Source organism: Diaphorina citri, unplaced genomic scaffold, assembly GCF_000475195.1.
Source record: "Diaphorina citri unplaced genomic scaffold, Diaci psyllid genome assembly version 1.1 scaffold899, whole genome shotgun sequence".
Classification (NCBI taxonomy): domain Eukaryota; kingdom Metazoa; phylum Arthropoda; class Insecta; order Hemiptera; family Psyllidae; genus Diaphorina; species Diaphorina citri.
In genome coordinates, this window is record NW_007378330.1 from 58,500 (window position 1) to 82,977 (window position 24,478).

A 24,478-nucleotide genomic window follows, 5' to 3' on the forward strand; every position below is an offset into this window, starting at 1 on the left:
AAAAAAAAAAATTAATAAAAATATTGAAGTGTGGATGGACCTCGTGAGAGAATCGGTTACCTACTGTTACTTAACATGAGAATTTAAACCAAGAAAAAAGTTCAATAGGGGTTACTGCCGTTACTGTAACGACCGAAATCCCGAAATCGAAGAGGAGAAAGAAGAATAGGTAGAGAATCGGTTACCTACTGTTACTTAACATGAGAATTTAAACCAAGAAAAAAGTTCAATAGGGGTTACTGCCGTTACTGTAACGACCAAAATCCCGAAATCGAAGAGGAGAAAGAAAGAATAGGACAGGATATAGGAAAAAGCCAGCCGTTCCGACAACGAACACTATACCATCAGGATAAAATCCGCCCCGGGCGGGAATCGAACCCGGGCCTAGCGATAACAAGGCAGACGCACTACCAACTAAGCTAACTAGGCTGGCTCTCAGCACTTTTATTGGAAGGGTTGCCATGCTTTTTGTCCCCATTCAAGGAATACTGAAGAGGACAAAATAAGCCAGGCGCACATATACTAAGGTTTCTTATCATTCGACGTTCACAATTCACCCGAGCTAACATACAATAGAGAGAGTTTAAACAATTCAGTTGTGAGCTGGTACCACCAAGTTATTGTCTTTTGAGATAAAACTCCCTCGCACCCAGAAAGAGGGGGAGTAATAAAGGGTGAGTGGATGTTTACATTAGGAGAAATTTCAATCTGGTTTTCATAATTGAGTGAGCGAAATCATTCCCTTTATTTTGGTGGAGATAGCGTAATAAAGGGTGAGTGGATGTTTACATTAGGAGAAATTTCAATCTGGTTTTCATAATTGAGTGAGCGAAATCATTCCCTTTATTTTGGGGAAGATAGCGAGAGGAGGAGGAGAGAGAGAGAAGAAGGAGAGAGAGAGAGAAGGGAGGAGAGAGAGAGAGAGAAGGGAGGAGAAAGCGACAGAGAAAACATTGTTCTCATTTTGCTTTCATAAGTTGTGAATTTTCTATCAGAGAGAGGATGGAAAGCAAGAGGAAAGATAAGAGTGAGGGGGGGAGATATATACCTAACTGTCTTGTCATAAAATATTAAAATCTTATATGATGTACTGGATTATTGAGATATTGGGAAAAATCCTACAATGCTGCAGTGAGCACCAAAGTTGTGATATAATAACACAAAGAAACAGCATTTACAATTTTTTACTCAATAGGTTGGCTCAAATTTTTGGCTTTGTTATGCTCTAAGAACAAGATCAGTAATGGTCGAAATTACAAGTGTCCCACTATATCATGTTACCTACTTGAACAACACTTTTTGAGTTCTAATCTCAAAGAAAGGTACTTGTTACACTACAAAAGATCCAGGAGGTACATAATAAAGTGTTTTCATTCATTAAGTAATCCCATCATAATATTCTGGTAGCCGAACGAGGTTCTTCAGGTAAGTTGATTTTTCACATTTTCTTTTTGGACTCAATAGACTTTTTTCCTGAAGGAATTCCTTATTATCTAGGATTCTAGGAAGTAGGTATGTTCATAGATTGAAATTGAATCTATTAAACACACGCGATTATAATACCAAGTGCTCACATATTAACAACACGACTTAGAATGTTTTCCAAACACAAATTTCGTTCCTATACTCGTATGAGTCAAATGAAAAACTCAGAGGAGCACTTGTCTTTCTCATTCCACGTACTGTTTCCTATAGAAGCTAAAAGAGAGGCATTGTATTTCTCTAATAATCTTGATGTAGCCGACAGGATACAAAAGAAAAATGGAAAGAAAAAGACCAATGTCCCTGAACAAAGTTCTAATAAGAAAAATGATGGCAAAGGGAAACAAACTGTGAAGAAATCAAACACAAAACCGATGGAGGATAGAAAACAATTCCTCACATCACTGTTCAGTTAACATGATTGAAATCTTGACTGTCACCAGTGTGTTGTATATACGTACGTACCCCAAAACTTTTTTTTTTTAGAGGGAGCTAGCTGTTGAAGTTTTATCACCCCAAAAGCAAACAGATAAGGTAGACAGGATAGCATAGCCAGCTGTTCCAAGACCAAACCTTATCTGTTTTGGATAAGGATCCCTGGGTGGGAATCAAACCCACTTACAAGGCAGGCTTGTTGCCCTACATCCCTACAAGCTAACTTGGGCAGGTTCGTTTGATAGAGGGAACTGTAATTGCTAAGGTCTTATCATCCTGAAATCGAGGAGAGCAGGAAGACAGGGTGGGAGAGAGCCAGCTGTTCCAAGAACAAAGATTATCCATTCAGGATAAAATCCACCTCAGGTAGGAATAACCCCGCCAAGTTGAATCTAACTTGGGCTGGCTCAAAATCTTTAGCCAGCAACACATTCAAAGCTCTAATCCCCAACATATCACAAGTAATGTTGTGTGTGGTTGTTTCATATCAATCTGAATGGACGACTCTCTGGCCGTGGTTATGAACAGGGCCATCGTAGGACATCGTCGGACTTTTTGCGTGTAAAGTTGGCGGGAAATTCGAATTTTTGATTTTTTTTCCGCAACTTGTACAATCTGAATTCATTTTTTACTTTTTATCTTTAGTTTGCACGTTTATATTATACTTTTCATTTATATTAGCTAATAAAAACAAGCAAATTACAAAGCAAACAAAAATAAATATTAAATGAATTTTAAAAATTGCCGCCGGGACAGCTATCTCACGTCGTCCGAGCTCATCTCAGCCCTGTTCATAAACACACCCTAACGTATTTATACGTTATGATTTTACTACTGAAGTCATACAAAAAAATCAACCCAATTTTTTCAGCATTTACGAAAAATATACCAACCTATTTGGTCAAAAACTTCCTAATTTACGAGCTTTAAACTACGGTAACCAAAACCCCGTTTACACGATTTTACCATAACGTATTTATACGTTATAATTTTACTACTGAAGTCATACAAAAAAACAACCCAATTTTTTCAGCATTTACGAAAAATGTACCAACCTATTTATTTTTTTAATGTGCGTAAGTAGTGTAAGTACCTAGGTAAGTAGGTACAACAATTTTACGTTATTTCAAGTTGGTAAAGTATTCAGATATTTTTCTTGTTATTCAATACATATTTTGTAAAGAACTTTTCTTTTTAAATAATGATAAATTCGTAGATCTTTGTTTTAGACTTAGTTTTGATTTGACTAAAATGGAGTTCCCATTCTTTTAAAAACCGGCCAATGGTAATATAATACTCTTAATTACCAACTAGCTCTAGCTGGTTCTATGGTCATTTGGTCATGCACGTATTATACAAGGGACAAAGGTAAAGTTTCAATCGAACATGACTACCGTAGTTTACAGCTCGTCCCTTAGGACTTCAATAGTGAAGTATTGAACCCGCGAATTTTTAAAATTTTGGTCACACATTTATTTTAAATTTTTTAAATTTATGAAAAAGAAATTAAGATTTTTAAGAAATTTTTACTGAATTTAAGCTATTTTCAGAAGGATTTCAATAATTTCTTATATCTCACAGTGTTCCTGTTGTTCGTTAAGGTTCATAGTTCTTACTTACAACGTGAGCATTGAAAAGTCCGTTTTACTGTGATTCCTAAGCAGTGTTTAGTTTACTGAAAATGACCGAAGATGCTGGTAGTAGCATGACTACCGTAGTTTACAGCTCGTCCCTTAGGACTTCAATAGTGAAGTATTGAACCCGCGAATTTTTAAAATTTTGGTCACACATTTAAACTTTTTTTTACTGAATTTATTTAAGGCTATTTTCTATTTTCAGAAGGATTTCAATTCATTTCAATAATTTCTTATATCTTACAGTGTTCCTGTTGTTCGTTAAGGTTCATAGTTCTTACTTACAACGTGAGCATTAAAAAGTCCGTGTTACTGTGATTCCTAAACAGTGTTTACTGAAAATGACGGAAGATGCTGGTAGTAGCAATGAAAGTTCTCCTGCGGAGGAACCTGGTAAATATGTGCTGAAACCAAAAGACAATACTGAAAACAGCAAAAAGTACAAGAAAGGTATCATTTATTTGTCCAAAGTACCACCACATATGAATGTCACACAACTTACAGAATTCATGTCTAGGTTTGGTGAAGTCGGAAGAGTTTACCTTATGCCCAAAAAAAGTAAGTGCTTCTTGTTTTACAAAGATTGTTTCTTATTAGCTCTAATGATCATAATATTGCCAACCTAGTTAGCTTGGTTGGTAACATGTCTGCCTTGTAAGTCCTAGGCTGTGGGTTCAGTTCCCATCCAGGGTGGATTTTATCCTGAATGGATAATGTTCATTCTCTGAAAGGCTGGCTTTCTCCTATCCTGTCTTCCTTCTCTCTTCGATTTCAGGATTATAAGACCTTAGCAGTTACAGTTTCCTCTGTAAAACGTCTCTAAAAAGCAACAATAATAAAATTGGATAGGCACCATTGGCAATTCCTGTAAAGGAAGGTTTGGCTCAATCAATTGGATATCCTGAATGGATAATGTTCATTCTCTGAAAGGCTGGCTTTCTCCTATCCTGTCTTCCTTCTCTCTTCGATTTCAGGATTATAAGACCTTGGCAGTTACAGTTTCCTCTGTAAAACGTCTTTAAAAAGCAACAATTATAAAATTGGATAGGCACCATTGGCAATTCCTGTAAAGGAAGGTTTGGCTCAATCAATTGGATACAAGGGAAAAATGTAACATCCTTGCAAATTGTTTTTCAAAAATTACCTAGATAAAATTATCAAATTTATGGTTTTATATTTCTTTCAGGAAAACCAGGAGAAAAGAAACCTGCAAAACAGTTTACTGAAGGATGGATTGAGTTTCTGAAGAAGAAAGTTGCCAAACAAGTTGCAGCTCAATACAATAACACACAAATAGACTGTAGAAAAAGATCTAAACATTATGACTTCATTTGGAATTTCAAATACCTACCAAGGTAAGAACTGATGAAGCCCCTCTATAATGCTTCCTATGAGTTTAACTTAAAACATGTATGAGATGAGATTCAAATCTAGGTAATTTTACTCAATAGGTTGGCTCAAATTTTTAGCTTTGTTATGCTCTAAGAACAAGATCAGTAATGGTCGAAATTACAAGTGTCCCACTATATCATGTTACCTACTTGAACAATCTCTTTTTGTATTGTTTTCAGATTTAAGTGGATACACCTGAATGAAAGATTAGCATATGAAAAGCAAGCTCACAGGCAAAAATTGAGAGCAGAAATAGCCGAAGCTAAAAGAGAGGCATTGTATTTCTCTAATAATCTTGATGTAGCTGACAGGATACAAAAGAAAAATGGAAAGAAAAAGACCAATGTTCCTGAACAAAGTTCTAATAAGAAAAATGATGGCAAAGGGAAACAAATTGTGAAGAAATCAAACACAAAACCAGTGGAGGATAGAAAACAATTCCTCACATCACTGTTCAGTTAACATGATTGAAATCTTGACTGTCACCAGTGTGTTGTATATACGTACGTACCCCAAAACTTTTTTTTTTTAGAGGGAGCTAGCTGTTGAAGTTTTATCACCCCAAAAGCAAACAGATAAGGTAGACAGGATAGCATAGCCAGCTGTTCCAAGAACAAAACCTTATCTGTTTTGGATAAAGTTTGAGATAAGGTAGACAGGATAGCATAGCCAGCTGTTCCAAGACCAAACCTTATCTGTTTTGGATAAGGATCCCTGGGTGGGAATCAAACCCTCTTACAAGGCAGGCTTGTTGCTGATAAGGTAGACAGGATAGCATAGCCAGCTGTTCCAAGACCAAACCTTATCTGTTTTGGATAAGGATCCCTGGGTGGGAATCAAACCCACTTACAAGGCAGGCTTGTTGCCCTACATCCCTACAAGCTAACTTGGGCAGGTTCGTTTGATAGAGGGAACTGTAATTGCTAAGGTCTTATCATCCTGAAATCGAGGAGAGCAGGAAGACAGGGTGGGAGAGAGCCAGCTGTTCCAAGAACAAAGATTATCCATTCAGGATAAAATCCACCTCAGGTAGGAATAAACCCGCCAGGTTGAATCTAACTTGGGCTGGCTCAAAATCTTTAGCCAGCAACACATTCAAAGCTCTAATCCCCAACATATCACAAGTAATGTTGTGTGTGGTTGTTTCATATCAATCTGAATGGACGACTCTCTAGGTCTAGGTCATCATGATCTGCTGGTTATTTCCAGGTATACAGGGTGATCTAGTAACTACTCACTCCACCTTGTAGGTTTGAACTAGTGAAACTTAAATCCTGTAAAATTTGCTGCCCCTTTAATCAAAAAAAGAAAAGAGGGTTAGGAATTTTAATTGATAATAATTTTATATGTATTTAAAATTTCATATTTAATATTACTATTTTTATATTGGATTCACTGTGTAGAAGAGATATGCTTGAGAATTCAACTGGATATTTATTATACTCGGTTCTGAGTAGCACAGCCTTGACCTTTTTTACTCCATTGGTCAATGTGTTCAATGAATGTATTTATTTCTTCTATTTCATTATTTATTTACTAACAAATCCTACAACACCAAGGTGAAGTCGGAAGAGTTTACCTTATGCCCAAAAAAAGTAAGTGCTTCTTGTTTTACAAAGATTGTTTCTTATTAGCTCTAATGATCACATACTGTACTATAGGGGTACCGACTTTGCTACTGAAGATAATGGCGGGGTTAAAGCAACCTAGTCGTTTTAGAATTTAAACCAGCTTCTGAAATGTCCCCACGAAGTTGAGTGCACCCCGATATAACCAGCAGAAAGTGATGTCCCTAGCCCTAGACGATCTCCCGTCCAGGTACCAACCACGCATAACGTTGCTCAACTTCAGTGATGCATTGAGAACTCCTAGATCTGCTTTCAAATCAAGTATATCGGGAGGTCCGATCAAGAGTTAAAAGCGTTTACTCAACAATGAAGTTGAAAATTTCTAAAATTAAACTTCTCAGAAATGGAGGGAGGAAAAAGTATTACAAAAATATCTCTCAAGAAAGAGCGTGCTGATACTCACTCCAGTTAGAGAAGGAGGGGGTGTGGCTTTTGCCTTATTGAACTCTCCTAGTCCGCTCATTTGTGCAGGTTTCAGATTATCCTCATACGAACTGCCTCTGAAATGTGAAGACAGATATTAGAGGTGGCATTCTATAATTCCTTTCTTTTCTGGATATTTTAAGCAACTTTATAACCTCACGTACTTGCAACTTTTAATTTATAACAATCTTCTTCTTTATTGTCCGTAAAAAAAGAGAAAAACTTTCAATGTGGTTGTATATTATAAATTATATACGCGTGGTATAATAGAAAACATATTATAAATAACATGACTGAGAAATTTTTAGTGGGAGCTTACCACTGCATTACTAAATGAGGTTAATGTCAAAGACATTTTCTTTTGACTCTTCTTCTTCTTTTCTTTTACCTAATCCCGAGATCAGACAGGTTCGGCGTTTTTCGATCTCTCAATTAGCACTGGGGTGATTGTTTTGGGTTGACATTTTGTTTTGGCTAATTTTATGAGTGGATGCCCTTCGCACTCAACCTTTGCTATTTCTTTAGCAAGATTATTCAGACACAGACCATGAATCTTATGATTTATGTTTATGATATACGTGTACAAATATATTACAAAGTACCAAAGCTTACTTCCATTCCATATATTTAATTATTATTATTATTTCGTAACAATAATTATTTCGTAAATTGACATTGATTTACTTTCTTGCCAATAGTTGTCTCTCTCTCTGTCTCTCTGTCTCTCTCTCTCTCTCTGCTCGCTTTTCTCCATTTCCATTAGTAAATAATAATCAAAGAAAATAACTTTTTACAGCCATAATACACTAGCAGCTAGCTAGTTCTTCAATTATTATTTGAACGAGCACCTAGCAAAGCACATAAAAACGTGCTCAGTTCAGAAGGAAAACTATAAAAAAGTCAGGTAAGAATGTATGATGTATTACCGACCTGGTTTATACACAATAGGATTGTTTATATTGTTTGTAGCATTACATGGTTCTTAAAACAATTCAGCTCCAGGGTTTTGTATATCGAGCAGAAAACAAGAAAAGCTCTTGCATTCTGGATTTTCTCTAAAGTATCTAAACTACGCAGTCTATTGTCTAATATACCTTATAGTACTAAGGAAAGATACTGCTTAAAAACGGATAAAAAAGACCGCTAAAAAAGATCTGCAATTTCTACAAAGTACAATCTGATCCTGCATTAATACGTGGTCAAATTCTCAATTAAATGATCAAAGACCATACGTGAGATTAAAATAAGCGAGCTTTACGCCACAGAACACGGAGGCTGGTCTCGTGCAACAACTTTGCTACCGGGTTCGATGCCCGGAGTCGACAAAAAAAATTGCACTTGTATTTCGACATCAACGGGTTACTTTCTGATGTCCAAATGTGGGAATTATTGTGTTCCTTCTTGCCGATATGATGAGGGATATATTACGGGGTAAACACGAACGTCACGACACACACCGCTGCTACAAAATAGAAACACTATCCCCCCCATACATGAGGGTATTCCTAGTATGAACGAAAGAAAAAGGAGGAGGAGGAGGAGAAGAAGACTCGAACGTCACGACACACACCGCTGCTACAAAATAGAAACACTATCCCCCCCATACATGAGGGTATTCCTAGTATGAACGAAAGAAAAAGAAGGAGGAGAAGAAGAAGACTTAAGTGGTAGAAACCTATCGTTCGTACGTAATGGCTTGTTTTTCCCGGAAATCCCACAATATGGATGTCCTGAACCGTATTCCTGATATCAGGTTTATTCAACATGTGAATTAGAAAGGGAATTTCAGCAAAATCCTAAAATTCCCTGCTAATGATGGCCGGCGTGGTGTTGAAATGATATGTAATTATTATCTCAGCAGCATCCAAGCAAAAAATGTTTCCACATACCCAACTATAAATGGCACTCGTTATCTTTCTCATTTCTCTCTTCCTCTCTAAGTTTTCTTCATTATTGTTTCCTAATGATAAGCAGATAGTTCTTTCAAACAATTAAGAGTAAGAGCTTTCTTTCCGCAGTTTGTTAATAGCATCGATGGCTCAACAAAAGAACATCTTCAGTTATGAAGACAGATAGATACAATAAACAATACCAATGCTACGGTATACCCAACAAAACTTTTCCTCGGCGAAATAAACCAAATTACTCGCTATGTTCAACACGCGTTCCCTACATTTATTAGTCTTTGTGATTTATTCATGAGGTAATGTTCAAATAAACGCGGCGAAATTCCGTTCCCCACTTTGCCTTTTTCGAAGTTTTTCCAAGTTTAAAAACCTCTGAAAATCGTACTAAAACGAAAAGGTGTCTTGGTGTGCGTTATGTTCCTCTAGCAAGAAGGGCAAATAAAAAAAAGTTACCTTTGAAGGAAAAGTTCAAGTTCAGAGCGTGCTTTAGAAAAAAGATAAATGATGAAGAGAAAAGACACTCTTCTCCGTACCTACTTTACGTTTATAATAAAGTTAGAACAAATACGGAAAAAGAAGGGAAAATACTTACTTTTCAAATTTGTCATAACTGGTTGGTGGAGGTACTCAGTGCCAGGCAGAAAAGTACTTGAACAGAAATTTCTCATTAGAAGTATTCGAGAAATATTTTATAAGGGTTGACATTATCTTTCTTTTTAAATAATCATGACTCCATCTCTCCAGGTAAGTAATACTGACCTTTACTTTTTTCAAATAGCACAATATGACCCAGAATTCCAGTGTCCTTCAGGACATCATTACGTACAACTAACTTCAAGAACTTTTCTTAACACGTTCAAGCTACCTAGTCTAGAGTGTTGTCACCAAGAATGAAGTAGCCCATCAGTGGTATTGGTAGAACCATCAGCTGGTTTGCTTATAGACACCGCTATTTCGAAGATACAGGAGGAGGAGGAGGAGGAGTTATTGTTAGATAGTAGAATGTATCACAAATTTCCAACAATCTGTTCTATCAATCTTCAGTAGGTGCTGACTAAGAGAAAGATAAGAAAGAGAAAAGGATCTTATTCTGAAAGACGCTCCCAAAGCCAAAGCAGAAAGATGAACGGATAAAACCGGTAGGCAGGTAGGAAATATGGGAAAATGATTCTCTCTCTCTCTCTCTCTCTCTCTCTCTCTCTCTCTCTCTCTCTCTCTCTCCCTCTCTCTCTCTCTCTCTATCTCTCCCCTCCTCCCTCACTATAGTAGAATGTATCACAAATTTCCAACAATCTGTTCTATCAATCTTCAGTAGGTGCTGACTAAGAGAAAGATAAGAAAGAGAAAATGATCTTATTCTGAAAGACGTTCCCAAAGCCAAAGCAGAAAGATGAACGGATAAAACCGGTAGGCAGGTAGGAAATATGGGAAAATGATAGGATGGATGGGTAACTTGTCGATGGGAGTGATTAGTACGTGCTCAAGGGGAATGAGACGGCTCTTCAGCATCTCCTATGATCCTCAATAATACGAAAATCAATTATTTTACTCGTAATATATCTGATTCTGGTGATATCCCACAAAAAAATGTGAAGAGGCTTCCAGATTCACCATTTGATTAGATTAGACAAATTCTGAGAGTTCTACAAAAGCCTCAATGCAAAAGGTCATCAAGCTTCCATACTTGCAGGAGAAAATAATCACTATTAAAGTTAGCGAATGATATTAAAGGACTGAAAAGAAGAGGAAGAGACAAAAGTAGGACACAGGGGATAGGGGGAGGATGAAGGGGGAAAACGTGGGACTGAAAGGGACAAAACAGTTGAGGGAAGGAACGGAGGGAGGGAACAAGAGGATAAAACAGGGTGGAGGAAATGATGCATAGGTCAAAAGAGTGGAGAACCTAAAGAAGAAGGAAAGGGAAAGCAAAAGAAAGATAAAAAAAATCTGGTGTGAACATCACACGACTGGTGTGAACATTAGGGTATAAGAACACCCAAATAAGCATAGAAGAAGAAGAAGGAGAAGAAGAAGGAGGAGGAGGAGAAGAAGAAGAAGGAGGAGAAGAAAAAGGAGAAGAAGGAGGAGAAGGAGAAGAAGGAGGAGAAGGAGAAGAAAGAGGAGGAGAAGAAGGAGGAGGAGGAGAAGAAGAAGAAGAAGAAGAAGAAGAAGAATTGAATTGAATATTGAACATTATTCCATTTATTTTTATAAAATAAACACCTCCTAAGCTAAAGAATATAATAACTTCTGAGGAGGTTTTCTTCCTCTCGTTTTCCTCTATTTTACTCCTAGAAGGAGAAGAAGAAGAAGCAGAAAGAGGTGGAATCTTCAAAGTAGTATTTTGTTATGTACATTAATGTTGATAGTTGTATAGGTGATAACAATCTATTTCTTTGCTCTTCACATTTAAACATATTTCTTGATGTGATTTTGTATTGATGAGGAGGAGAAGGAGAAAAAAGAGTAGGTAGGTTACAAGGATTAATATGAGAAAAAGAACGAGAAGGAAAATGAGAATAAGAAGAAAAGGAGATGGAAGTGAGAGATGTAAAGAATTACTATCAAAGGTAGACGAGCTTTGTTTCAGCAAAGACAAGAGGTGGAAAAGGAGAAGGAAGAGAAAAAAGAGTAGGTAGGTTACAAGGATTAATATGAGAAAAAGAACGAGAAGGAAAAGGAGAATAAGAAGAAAAGGAGATGGAAGAGAGAGATGTAAAGAATTACTATCAAAGGTAGACGAGCTTTGTTTCAGCAAAGACACCCAGTGACGTCATCCAGGTTGATAAATGATTCAGCGAACACATTCCATCTCATAACGAACCGAAAACCCAACGTGTGTCACAATGGAGAAATAAAAATATCACCGTACAGGGTGGGATAAAACAACGTCCATATGGAGACCCAACGTGTGTCACAATGGAGAAATAAAAATATCACCGTACAGGGTGGGATAAAACAACGTCCATATGGAGAAGAGACAATTTCAAACTGAGAAAAACTCGAAAAGGTACCTATAGAACTTTTTTATTTTAATGGCTTTGTTTAAAGTGGTCCATACGGAGAAGAGACAATTTCAATCTGAGAAAAACTCGAAAAGGTGGTACCTATAGAACTTTTTTATTTTAATGGCTTTGTTTAAAGTGGGTAACCCGTTTTCGTCCATGTTGCCTTTCGGGAACAATGAAATCTGTAAAATCCCTCTTATATTATATACCTACATAATATGCAGGTAAGACTTCTTCTTTGTCTGTTTTAATGAGAACAGATTTCTTTGAAAATGACCAAACATGTTTGCTTCCGTTTGCTGGATGCAGCAAAAATCAGACTGTCCTTGGAAAATGCTCAGTATATCCAGGGGAGCTAATAACAGTGACACAATAGATGTTAAAAGGTGACAACTATTGTCCTTTTAAGTTTGTCCATTCTTTTGAAAAAAGGTAGCGGAAAGGGAAAGAATACAGACGGGAAAGGAAGAAGGGGGAGGAGAGGGAGAGAAAGGGGACGAAAGGGAGAGGGGAGGACACAAAAGGGAGGGAATATCCCGCAGGTCAAACCAGAGGTGGTAGAAGGGAGCGAGGGTCAATGTGGAAATTGTATTTACATTCTGGTCAAATTAAGAAAGGCTTCCGTTTGCGACACAGTTCTTGTCCACTTTTCATTTTTCGATTTCTGTTTATCTTTTCAATTTGGAACCCGTTTGGAAAATTTCGAGCAAAAAACCTTGCCCAAAGCCCAGTCTTTTTTCCTCTTTCTAATTTTCTTTTTCGGAAAAATTGTGAATTTTATGCCAGGAATAAACTGGGCAAGCCATAAAAAAATATGTAGTAAGTAGGTACTAATAAGTTAGTAGCTACCTATGTAGCTGCTTTTTGAAATTTTGAATCAAACATTTCAAAAACGGAGTACGTTCAAAGGAAATCCAGGATTAGTAACTGATCCAAGTATTGGCCATGTTCATGTTCATATTTAAACTTAATTTTCTTCTTCTTCCTTTGGAATTATTTCAGGTGCTGCGAGTAGTTTTCATCAGAAAACTTCTCTCTTCCTCTCTAAGTTTTCTTCATTATTGTTTCCTAATGATAAGCAGATAGTTCTTTCAAACAATTAAGAGTAAGAGCTTTCTCTATTCCTTTCGTCGTCTTTCTCTCGATTTCTGCAATTTCTCAATTTCCGCAGTTTGTTAATAGCATCGATGGCTCAACAAAAGAACACCTTCAGTTATGAAGACAGATAGATACAATAAACAATACCAATGCTACGGTAGCACCTAGCAAAGCACATAAAAACGTGCTCAGTTCAGAAGGAAAACTATAAAAAAGTCAGGTAAGAATGTATGATGTATTACCGACCTCGTTTATACACAATAGGATTGTTTATATTGTTTGTAGCATTACATGGTTCTTAGAACAATACAGCTCCAGGGTTTAGTATATCGAGCATCAGAAAACAGGAAAAGCTCTTGCATTCTGGATTTTATCTAAAGTATCTAAACTATGCAGTCTATTGTCTAATATACCTTACGTTCCCCACTTTGCCTTTTTCGAAGTTTTTCCAAGTTTAAAAACCTCTGAAAATCGTACTAAAACGAAAAGGTGTCTTGGTGTGCGTAATGTTCCTCTAGCAAGAAGGGCAAATAAAAAAAAAAGTTACCTTTGAAGGAAAAGTTCAAGTTCAGAGCGTACTTTAGAAAAAAGATAAATGATGAAGAGAAAAGACTCTCTTCTCCGTACTTTACGTTTATAATAAAGTTAGAACAAATACGGAAAAAGAAGGGAAAATACTTACTTTTCAAATTTGTCATAACTGGTTGGTGGAGGTACTCAGTGCCAGGTAGGAAAGTACTTGAACAGAAATTTCTCATTAGAAGTACTCGAGAAATTTTTTATAAGGGTTGACATTATCTTTCTTTTTAAATAATCATGACTTCATCGCTCCAGGTAAGTAATACCGACCTTTACTTTTTTCAAATAGCACAATATGACCCAGAATTCCAGTGTCCTTCAGGACATCATTACGTACAACTAACTTCAAGAACTTTTCTTAACACGTTCAAGCTACCTAGTCTAGAGTGTTGTCACCAAGAATCAAGTAGCCCGTCAGTGGTATCAGTAGAACCATCAGCTGGTTTGCTTATAGACACCGCTATTTCGAAGATACAGGAGGAGGAGAAGGAGGAGGAGTTATTGTTACATAGTAGAATGTATCACAAATTTCCAACAATCTGTTCTATCAATCTTCAGTAGGTGCTGACTAAGAGAAAGATAAGAAAGAGAGAAGGATCTTATTCTGAAAGACGCTCCCAAAGCCAAAGCAAAAAGATGAACGGATAAAACCGGTAGGCAGGTAGGGAATATGGGAGAATGATAGGATGGATGGGTAACTTGTCGATGGGAGTGATTAGTACGTGCTCAAGGGGAATGAGACGGCTCTTCAGCATCTCCTATGATCCTCAATAATACGAAAATCAATTATTTTACTCGTAATATATCTGATTCTCTTAGCGCGAATTTTCAAATTTTTGTAATTTTTTATTTAGTTGTTCTGAAGATGGCCATAGTAATGGTCGAAATATATCAACTCGTCGGTCCTATCAGATAGGGGACAGTCCATAATCCACTCCAGTCAAGTGAAGACCATGTCTCGAAATATGTACTAAACAGATAGGTAAGTTTCATACACAAAATGCCCACTCAAAGGCTTAGGTTTAGGTGTAAGGGCAAACAGCCCTGAAGGATGGGTTAAGCTTCTACGGATCTAAGGTTCGTCCTCGGGACGGCCGGCTTTCTCCATCCTCCTTCGATTTCGGGACGATGTAATCTCCGTTGTTACAGGATCCTCGATCAAACCTCTTTGAAGAACAAAAAAAATCGTTTGGTATCTTGAAATTCTTAAACTCAGAGGTAGACGAAAAGCCACGCAAAATACGTAATATCCTGAACAAAAGACCATGTTGTACTTACAGGTAGATAACTCATTTCTATCACAGGAATACTTAAAGGTAGAGAAAAGGAGGAAGGGAGGGAGAGAGAACTCAAGTACCTAGTTAAATAATTTAATTATAAACAAAATTGAATAACACCACAGCTCTTCAATTCTCCAGTCTACTAAGGAACATGGTATCTCAAGGCTAAATAATTGAGAAATCACATTGATTGATTTTAGATTGTTTTTGCAAAATCCAAGGAAGTAAGGACGAAAATGGATTAGCTTCGTCGGTGTGTGAAAAATAATAATAATAAAATAAAATATTGAAGTGTGGATGGACCTCGTGAGAGAATAGGTTACCTACTGTTACTTAACATGAGAATTTAAACCAAGAAAAAGTTCAATAGGGGTTACTGCCGTTACTGTAACGACCGAAATCGAAGAGGAGAAAGAAAGAATAGGACAGGATATAGGAGAAAGCCAGCCGTTCCGACAACGAACACTATACCATCAGGATAAAATCCGCCCCGGGCGGGAATCGAACCCGGGCCTAGCGATAACAAGACAGACGCACTACCAACTAAGCTAACTAGGCTGGCTCTCAGCACTTTTATTGGAAGGGTTGTCAAGCTTTTTGTCCCCATTCAAGGAATACTGAAGAGGACAAAATAAGCCAGGCGCACCGGCTGGCTTTTTGCTATCCTGTCTTCTTTCTCTTCGATTTCGGGACGATGAGACCTTAGCAGTTACAGTTCCCTCTATCAAACACAATTTTTTCCCATGTATAAAATGAAATACCAGGGACATTCTATCCTACATACTGTCCTGTATAGGGGTATTATAGCGAGATGTATGCAAAATAAAAGGGGGGATTTTCCCTCATAAAATTGAGGTGTCAAAATTCCCCGTTCCAGTCCTTTTTGTTCCCCATTTGACAATGGACGAAAAATCTGATAAAATCCCCAACGTAATTCATACCTCGTTCAAATGAATTGTTCACGTTAATCTTAGCGATAAAAAAAAAGGTGTGAGAGGAGAATTTATTAGCAAAATTTTGGTGGGTCCATTGTTGGGAAGCTGTTGTGAGGTCAGCCTGACAGTCGGTATTAAATCCTACTGATAGCGCGCACCGGTAAGCCTAGCTGAAAATTTACAGGAATTTGAACTATGAAGTCGCGAATTGTGTAGGCGGGGGTTCGCTGGCATGCCAGAGATATGCTTGTCATTCAAATGTAGAAATCTCGAACTAATTTCTCATTCCACCCCATAGCTCCACTAGATAACATGTCGACATTTTTTGGTATTTAGAGGAGGGTAAACCAAAAGATTGGCCGACCTATATTTAAATTATAAGATCAAAAACTGCAACAAAAAATTCAAGGAGATTTTCAGCATAAGTAATTTGATTAATCAAAAAAATAAGAGAGAAGGAGAAGAAATAATGAGAAAGAAGAAGAAGGAATTTGATATTGAAGACTCAAGGATAGTTGAATATTTGGGATAGTTGAAGACTCAAGGAATATAGGATCAGAGGGAGGGAAGGGAGGGAGAAAGCGAGCGAAAAGTGTGAAGCTCTAGAAAGAAAAAAGCTGAATGATATTTGATACTTTTGTCCCTTCCTTCACCGAAGCGAATACAATAGTCCGTCCCCTATACCTTTTATTATTAGTAATAATAAAGGAAGGACGGACTAAAAATCAGTAAAAAAGTTGAAAACTTTTGCTTTCCCTAGCAACAAACTCAGGACAAAGATAATTTCAGCGAAAGCTTACCTGCCTGACTATTACCTTAGGGCTGAAAATAAGTTCTCTTTTTACAATTCCATGTTGGAAATTCCCTTTCCTGTAAAGTTTTGTGAAATAGACTTCCCTATTTTAAGAACGTCCAATCTCAAACTCAGGACAAAGATAATTTCAGCGAAAGCTTACCTGCCTGACTATTACCTTAGGGCTGAAAATAAGTTCTCTTTTTACAATTCCCTGTTGGAAATTCCCTTTCCTGTAAAGTTTTGTGAAATAGACTTCCCTATTTTAAGAACGTCCAATCTGCTTTTCCCCCGATTTGCGAGTATGAATTATTCAATTTCAATAATATTCACACTACTTGGAGAACTCATAGCAACTTGCCCTGGGAGTAAATTGGTGTAATAATGTACAACTTTAATTGCAGAGAGGGAAAAATCTATTTTTAAAAAGTTCAATACATCTTTTTTTTATTTATTTAACTAGCTTGCTGGAAAGCAGAAAAAAGTTCAATATACGCGAAGAACTGGAGAACATTTGAATAAAAATTGTCCCAACCGTTCGTTTCATGCAAACTTAACCTGACTATTACCTTAGGGCTGAAAATAAGTTCTCTTTTTACAATTCCATGTTGGAAATTCCCTTTCCTGTAAAGTTTTGTGAAATAGTCTTCCCTATTTTCAGAACGTCCAATCAGCTTTTTCCCCGATTTGCGAGTATGAATTATTCAATAATATTCACACTACTTGGAGAACTCATAGCAACTTGCCCTGGGAGTAAATTGTGGTAATAATGTACAACTTTAATTGCAAGAGAGGGAAAAATCTATTTTTAAAAAGTTCAATACATCTATTTTAATTTAACTAGCTTGCTGGAAAGCAGATAAAAGTTCAATATACGCGAAGAACTGGAGAACATTTTTTGAATAAAAATTGTCCCAACCGTTCGTCTCATGCAAACTTACAAAATGAATAAAAGATTCGAATGCCATTATGTTACATCCATGTTGACATGGATGTTGAGTGTGGGGGGAAGGATTCAATTATATTCCAATTATAAAAGCCATGATGAAGAACCCCTGGCTTTCTCTCCCATAAGGTCATTGATTCCTCCCCCTCTCCTCCTACTTCCCATATCCATTTGTATCCCTATCTCCCTCCCATTTTGCCTCTATCCATTTCCATCCCACCTACATCCTTCTCCCTCCCATTTTGCCTCTATCCATTTCCATCCCACCTACATCCTTGTCCATTATGTCCCCCCCTACGCACTCTATTTCTTCCAATCATTACATGAAAGTAAAATCAAAAAATCAAATCAAGAATAATAATAAACTGAATATTAAACAAATTAGGCAGGTACATAGGTACTAATTTTCTGTAATCACTACGGGCTAAAAAATTCCCGGAGGGACGGACCCTGCTTGTTTGTCTCTACCTACATTCAAGTCTTCCATTTTCCTGCTCTTTCTTCTTTCACTCCACGTTTTCTATCTCTTCTTCCCTTTCCTCGTACAAGTTCAGCTACTCTCTTACCTTCTCTTTTACATCTTCATTCTTCCTTCTTTCACTCCACGTTTTCTATCTCTTCTTCCCTTTCCTCGTACAAGTTTAGCTACTCTCTTACCTTCTCTTTTACATCTTCATTCCTTCACTCTCCCTTTTATATCCGTTCCTTTTCATCTCCTCTTGTACATTCTCCTCTCCTATTTTCCTATCTAGTCGTTCTTCTCTGGAGATTCCACTTGCTCTTCCTCTGCGCATCGAATACCCATTATTTACTTCCTCCTCCTCCTCCTCTTTCTTCTTCTTCTTCTTCTCATCCTTTCCCAGACTCCCACCAATTCCTTTTCATCTCCTCTTGTACATTCTCCTCTCCTATTTTCCTATCTAGTCGTTCTTCTCTGGAGATTCCACTTGCTCTTCCTCTGCACATCGAATACCCATTATTTACTTCCTCCTCCTCCTTCTTCATCTTCTCATCCTTTCCCAGACTCCCACCAGTCGTTTTTCTAGGAAAGAGAAGGAGGGAGAAAGGAAGGAAGAACGAGGAAAGAGAAGGAGGGAGAAAGGAAGGAAGAACGATACAAAAACAAAGAAGAAACGGGTGAGGGAGGGAGAGAGCGAAAGACAAAGAAATATAAGAAAGAGGGAGGGAGAGATAACTGAGATAGAGTAAAGGGGAAGGAGGGAGGGAGAGAGCGAAAGACAAAGAAATATAAGAAAGAGGGAGGGAGAGATAACTGAGATAGAGTAAAGGGGAAGGAGAGAGAGAGAGAGAGAGATAGAGTAAAGGGGAAGAAGAGAGAGTGAGAGAGCAGAGGGGAGAGACAGAGAAGAGGATTTTGTGTAAAAGTCGAACTGCACTACATGAAAACATAGAACATACCATGGGGAGTACCTACTATTCTGTAGTTTGCACTAACACTAAGCGTTGGGAGAGGAAAAATGAAAGTGTAAGTACACTCTACACAAGATAATGTGTACAATTCGGGAAAAAGAAAAAAAAATGGAGATAGGTAAATAGAGAAAGAGAGGGAAGAAAGAGAGAGAGAGAAGAAGAAGGACGAGAAAGAGGGGGATGAAAGGGAAAGAGAGGCTAGATAGAGAAAAAGAGAGAACGAGAAGGGAAGAAAAACAAGCGGAGAGACAGAGAGAAATGACACTCAGAATATTATTGTCATTATTTTCAACGGAATGAAAAGGATTCAGTCATTTCTCCTCTCTCTCCCTTCTTCCTCTCTCTCTCTCTCTCTCTCTATCTCTATCTCTCTCTCTCTCTATCTCTATCTCTCTCTCTCTCTATCTCTATCTCTCTCTCTCTCTCTCTCTATCTCTATCTCTATCTCTCTCTATCTCTATCTCTCTCTCTCTCTCTCTATCTCTCTCTCTCTATCTATCTCTCGCCCTCAGGAAGAACGAGGAAAGAGAAGGAGGGAGAAAGGAAGGAAGAACGAGGAAAGAGAAGGAGGGAGAAAGGAAGGAAGAACGATACAAAAGCAAAGAAGAAACGGGTGAGGGAGGGAGAGAGCGAAAGACAAACAAAGAAATATAAGAAAGAGGGAGGGAGAGATAACTAAGATAGAGTAAAGGGGAAGGAGAGAGAGAGAGAGCAGAGGGGAGAGAAAGAGGGGGATGAAAGGGAAAGAGAGGGTAGATAGAGAAAAAGAGAACAACGAGAAGGGAAGAAAAACAAGCGGAGAGACAGGGGGAGAGAAAGGGAGGAGAAAGCGACAGAGAAAACATTGTTCTCATTTTGCTTTCATAAGTTGTGAATTTTCTATCAGAGAGAGGATGATGGAAAGCAAGAGGAAAGGTGAGAGTGAGGGGGAGAGATATGTACCTAACTGTCTTGTCATAAAATATTAAAATCTTATATGATGTAAAAAGTACCACTTTTTGAGTTCTAATCTCAAAGAAAGGTACTTGTTACACTACAAAAGATCCAGGAGGTACATAATAAAGTGTTTTCATTCATTAATCCCATCATAATATTCTGGTAGCCGAACGAGGTTCTTCAGGTAAGTTGATTTTTCACATTTTCTTTTTCGACTCAATAGACTTTTTCCCTCTGAAGAAATTCCTCATTATCTAGGATTCTAGGAAGTAGGTATGTACCTACATAGATTGAAATTGAATCTATTTAAACACACGCGATTATAATACCAAGTGCTCACATAGGAACAACACGACTTAGAATGTTTTCCAAACACAAAATTTCATTCCTATACTCGTATGAGTCAAATGAAAAACTCAGAGGAGCACTGTCTCTCATTCCACGTACTGTTTCCTAGATAAACAAAATAAGAAATTGATTAATTTCAATGCGATGTTGCTATTCTGTTTCTGACGTTCAATGTGAAATTTAAATACACGAACAATACAGAGATCAAAATCCTGAACACATAGCGTATTATAATAATAGTAGTCGTTTTGTTAGTGCAGAGTACACACTGAGTGTGCACATATATTTACATTTTCACATATTGAACTCATGCGAAATTTTCATTTTAATTTAAAACAACTGTCAGCCATTTTAACACAAGCTGAGAGGAGGAGAAAAAAAAGCTAGAGACACCATGATTAAAAACACCAGCTCATGATTTGTTCCTATGTTTTTTTTCTCATGAATGATGACTTTGTACCATCATAGCATATCACAAGTAATGTTGTGTGTGGTTGTTTCATATCAATCTGAATGGATGACTCTCTAGGTCTAGGTCATCATGATCTGCTGGTTATTTCCAGAAATACAGGGTGATCAAGTAACTACTCACTCCACCTTGTAGGTTTGAACTAGTGAATTTTAAATCCTGTAAAATTTGCTGCCCCTTTAATCAAAAAAGGAAAAGAGGGTTAGGAATTTTAGTTGATAATAATTTTATATGTATTTAAAATTTCATATTTAATATTACTATTTTTATATTGGATTCACTGTGTAGAAGAGATATGCTTGAGATTTCAACTGGATAGGTATTATTTATTATACTCGGTTCTGAGTAGCACAGCCTTGACCTTTTTTACTCCATTGGTCAATGTGTTCAATGAATGTAAGTATTTATTTCTATTTCATTATTTGTTTACTAACAAATCCTAAAACACAAAGGTGTTGAGCCTAGATTAACAAAATACCTAAGCAGTTAACATTTGAAGCAAGCAACTAAGCTCAGTTGAATCCCCAAAGCCGTTATGTGAGACACAAAATTAATATATCTTTAAAAAATAATTAGAAAACAGACAAAAAATATAAAATAAATAGTAAACAAACATCTTTCAAATTTTAAAAGCATTAGAAAACTTCTTTAGTAGATACCTACTTTTTTATACAGAAAAATGCCAAGACAACACTCTTTCGCTTTCCTTTTCCATTCAACTCTTCTTTCAGTCTTTCTTAGAAATCAACTCAAACAATTTTTCCCTTTTTAAAAAAATAAATATCTTGAAACCTCCCCTGATAAACAGCTAACATTGAACTGTATAACAAAATAATTTGGATACATTATGAGAAACTTGAAATTTCATGGAACATTACCAGAATTATACTCACGAAGTTGAGTGAACCTCGAAATAGCAGCACGTGATGTCCCACACCGTAACCCGTGTACATTTCAACCATGCAAAACGTTGCTTGAGTGGTATATCGGGACCGATGAATTCTATGTGCTTTAGCCACTGTGCTCCTACTGAAATAGGACTGAAAAGTCCTTTTGTTCCCGTAGTCAAACGAAGAACGGTCTTACATTTTGTGCTACATTCTCAATTAATTTAAAAAGTAAAAATAAAAATCCTCCCTCCCCCCCTTTTATTGCATAGGTAGGTATATCTATCTCATTTCCTTCCTATCTTATGATAGACCTACGCAAGCAAGACCTCGATAAGGACTGATACCGGGAGATTATTATCAGAGGGGATTTGACTCGTATTAAAAAGGATTTAACTATTAGATATTTAACTCGTATCTTGGTTTCACTGGCGCGACAGCTCCATACCAAACACAGGGGCCTCTTGTTTGGATTTACGATTTGGTTGAGAGCCAGCATCTCCCGATTGACTAGGTGGGGTGTCTGCAGCTACCGCTCTCTCGGCAAGAAATCGCTCGAACTCGCTACTTGTAAGCGATTCTTCGGCTGTAGCTCCGCTCCGACTTGTATTGTTGCCGCTAGCCTGAAATAGAAAGTAGTTACTGATTTATAACCTTGTTTGGATTTACGATTTGGTTGAGAGCCAGCATCTCCCGATTGACTAGGTGGGGTGTCTGCAGCTACCGCTCTCTCGGCAAGAAATCGCTCGAACTCGCTACTTGTAAGCGATTCTTCGGCTGTAGCTCCGCTCCGACTTGTATTGTTGCCGCTAGCCTGAAATAGATAGTAGTTACCACTGATTTATAACCCAAAAATACATAAATCCGACTTGTATTCTTGCCACTAGTCTGAAATAGAAAGCGGTTACCACTAATTTATATGCCCATTTTTATTAACAGACTTCATTGAGTTGAACATCCATTTCATTGTCAATATATTTGATAAGGTACTTGTATTCTTGCCACTAGTCTGAAATAGAAAGCGGTTACCACTAATTTATATGCCCATTATACATAAACGTAATGTTAACAGACTTAATTGAGTCAAACAGCCATTTCATTGTCAATATATTTGATAAGGCTATTTAATATGTTCGTAAATATCGTTCTGGTATATCGAAGCTTTCTGACTTAAATCTAGCTTTCTTATAAAACCTCTGGTTCATTTCATGAAAGACACGCTAGGAGTGGAAAGTTCTTTCTGGGCGAGGAATGAAAAGTGCAAAGTTTGGAGCAAGAAGTCCTTTGTGTAAAAAATAATGATTTACTCACCCCTTCTCCCAACCAAGCTGCCATTTCGTCGAAATCGCTCTCCTTATGTGTCTGTAAAGTAAATTGAAATATTCAAATTATTCAATACATATTTTGTAAAGAACTTTTCTTTTTAAATAATGACAAATTCGTAGATCTTTGTTTTAGACTTAGTTTTGATTTGACAAAAATGGAGTTCGCATTCTTTTAAAAACCGGCCAATGGTAAACTTGTATTCTTGCCACTAGTCTGAAATAGAAAGCGGTTACCACTAATTTATATGCCCATTATACATAAACGTAATGTTAACAGACTTCATTGAGTTGAACATCCATTTCATTGTCAATATATTTGATAAGGCTATTTAATATGTTTGTAAATATCGTTCTGGTATATCAAAGCTTTCTGACTTAAATCTAGCTTTCTTATAAAACCTCTGGTTCATTTCATGAAAGACACGCTAGGGAGTGGAAAGTTCTTTCTGGGCGAGGAATGAAAAGTGCAACCATTTAGAGTTTGGTAAAATAAGTTAAGCAAGCTAAATTAATGAAAAAGAGTGGCTATTGTTTTGAAGTTAATTAAAATTCATAGCATATTTTTATCTCTTCTTGCAGGGAAAAGTTTTTGCTCATCTTATTGTACACTGTTGTATGTATTTATTTTAAACCCCTTTTTTTAGTCTTTTTGTGAATTTAATAAATTATACCTACCTACCTATGTCAACAACTCTTTCTTCCTAAGTCTTTAGTTTCAGCCAGTCTCACACTTGCAGATGAAGATGATGAATCTTATATTATAAGAACGAGATCCATTCACTCATTCACATTTCACAGTTCACATTTCACATTTCATGTTAAAATTCATAGCATATTTTTATCTCTTCTTGCAGGGAAAAGTTTTTGCTCATCTTATTGTACACTGTTGTATGTATTTATTTTAAATCCCTTTTTTAGTCTTTTTGTGAATTTAATAAATTACCTATCTACCTACCTACCTACCTACCTACCTATGTCAACAACTCTTTCTTCCTTTAGTCTTTAGTTTCAGCCAGTCTCACACTTGTAGATGATGAATAAACAATATATAAACATACGTACAACTTGTTTCCAGTGTTTCTTACTTTCATTAAAAAAAAGCTTTGTGTGCATACCTACACAGAGGAAAACATAAAATAGATACTTACTTGTCAGCTTATCAATAATTTGGTGAAATGAAGAAATGAAAACCAAAAGTCCAAAACACATTACTTAAAGTGGATGGGTGGGTAGGTAGGTGTTAAAAAGCAAAGATAGGCTTACCTTGTTATCAGATGTTGCTAGGTTTTATGAACATGGTTCCAGATAGAATGAGGAAATTAGTGTTATTCCTTATTGAAAGTTAGGTAAGTAAGTAGGTCACTGGAGTTTTCACAAATCAAAGCAGGATCTGGAAATTCGATGATGATGAACAGGTTTTTGTATAGCGGTCACATGTATATGGAAATTCGAAATTATTCTATATTAAGATTATTAAGGAGATATAAGTAGGTACTACCTAGGTAGGTATTTGTAAACTGATAGGGGTAGGTCCTGTTTACT

The 24,478-nt window shown here is 36.9% G+C and overlaps 3 protein-coding genes across 9 annotated transcripts in view; 2 read left to right on the forward strand and 1 right to left on the reverse strand.

The window, feature by feature from the left end:
- The first annotated feature begins 553 nt into the window (after positions 1–553).
- The window catches only part of LOC103512929, a 39,142-nt gene continuing 15,217 nt past the window's right edge, over positions 554–24,478 (forward strand). For 2 of the 3 annotated variants that reach the window (XR_541570.2, XM_026826262.1), the window contains exon 1: positions 554–674. The gene's annotated coding sequence lies outside the window, so the exon portion shown is untranslated. Of the gene's footprint in view, positions 675–1,407; positions 1,426–24,478 lie in introns of all 3 variants that reach the window. The other variant, XR_003392513.1, reaches the window with a different exon arrangement.
- Positions 1,701–21,910, forward strand: LOC103512931 (activator of basal transcription 1-like). 2 transcript variants are annotated; one of them, XM_008477730.3, is made up of 5 exons: positions 3,426–3,614; positions 3,909–4,109; positions 4,738–4,906; positions 5,123–5,523; positions 5,706–6,162. In XM_008477730.3, the coding sequence occupies exons 1-4, from the start codon at positions 3,599–3,601 to the stop codon at positions 5,403–5,405; spliced, it is 669 nt and encodes a 222-aa protein (XP_008475952.1). In that variant the 5' UTR covers positions 3,426–3,598; the 3' UTR covers positions 5,406–5,523; positions 5,706–6,162. The 2 variants fall into 2 exon arrangements, 1 of the variants encoding a protein (XP_008475952.1); XR_003392512.1 differs by lacking the exons at positions 3,426–3,614; positions 3,909–4,109; positions 4,738–4,906; positions 5,123–5,523 and adding exons at positions 1,701–2,016; positions 21,177–21,910 and having other exon boundaries at positions 5,706–6,502.
- The window catches only part of LOC103512928 (target of Myb protein 1), a 32,538-nt gene continuing 29,097 nt past the window's right edge, over positions 21,038–24,478 (reverse strand). For all 4 annotated transcript variants that reach the window (XM_026826258.1, XM_026826259.1, XM_026826261.1 and 1 more), the window contains 3 exons: positions 22,923–22,973; positions 22,266–22,425; positions 21,038–22,074 (listed from right to left, as the gene is read on the reverse strand). In XM_026826258.1, the coding sequence (XP_026682059.1) occupies positions 22,037–22,074; positions 22,266–22,425; positions 22,923–22,973 (249 nt within the window). In that variant the 3' untranslated portion in view covers positions 21,038–22,036. The remainder of the gene's footprint in view (positions 22,075–22,265; positions 22,426–22,922; positions 22,974–24,478) is intronic.

Bases quoted from the DNA above. Each gene is read 5' to 3' on its own strand.
- LOC103512931 (XM_008477730.3), top strand. The intron at 4,110-4,737 runs GTAAGTGCTTCT...TATTTCTTTCAG, and splicing joins TTACCTTATGCCCAAAAAAA to GAAAACCAGGAGAAAAGAAA. The intron at 4,907-5,122 runs GTAAGAACTGAT...TATTGTTTTCAG, and splicing joins AATTTCAAATACCTACCAAG to ATTTAAGTGGATACACCTGA.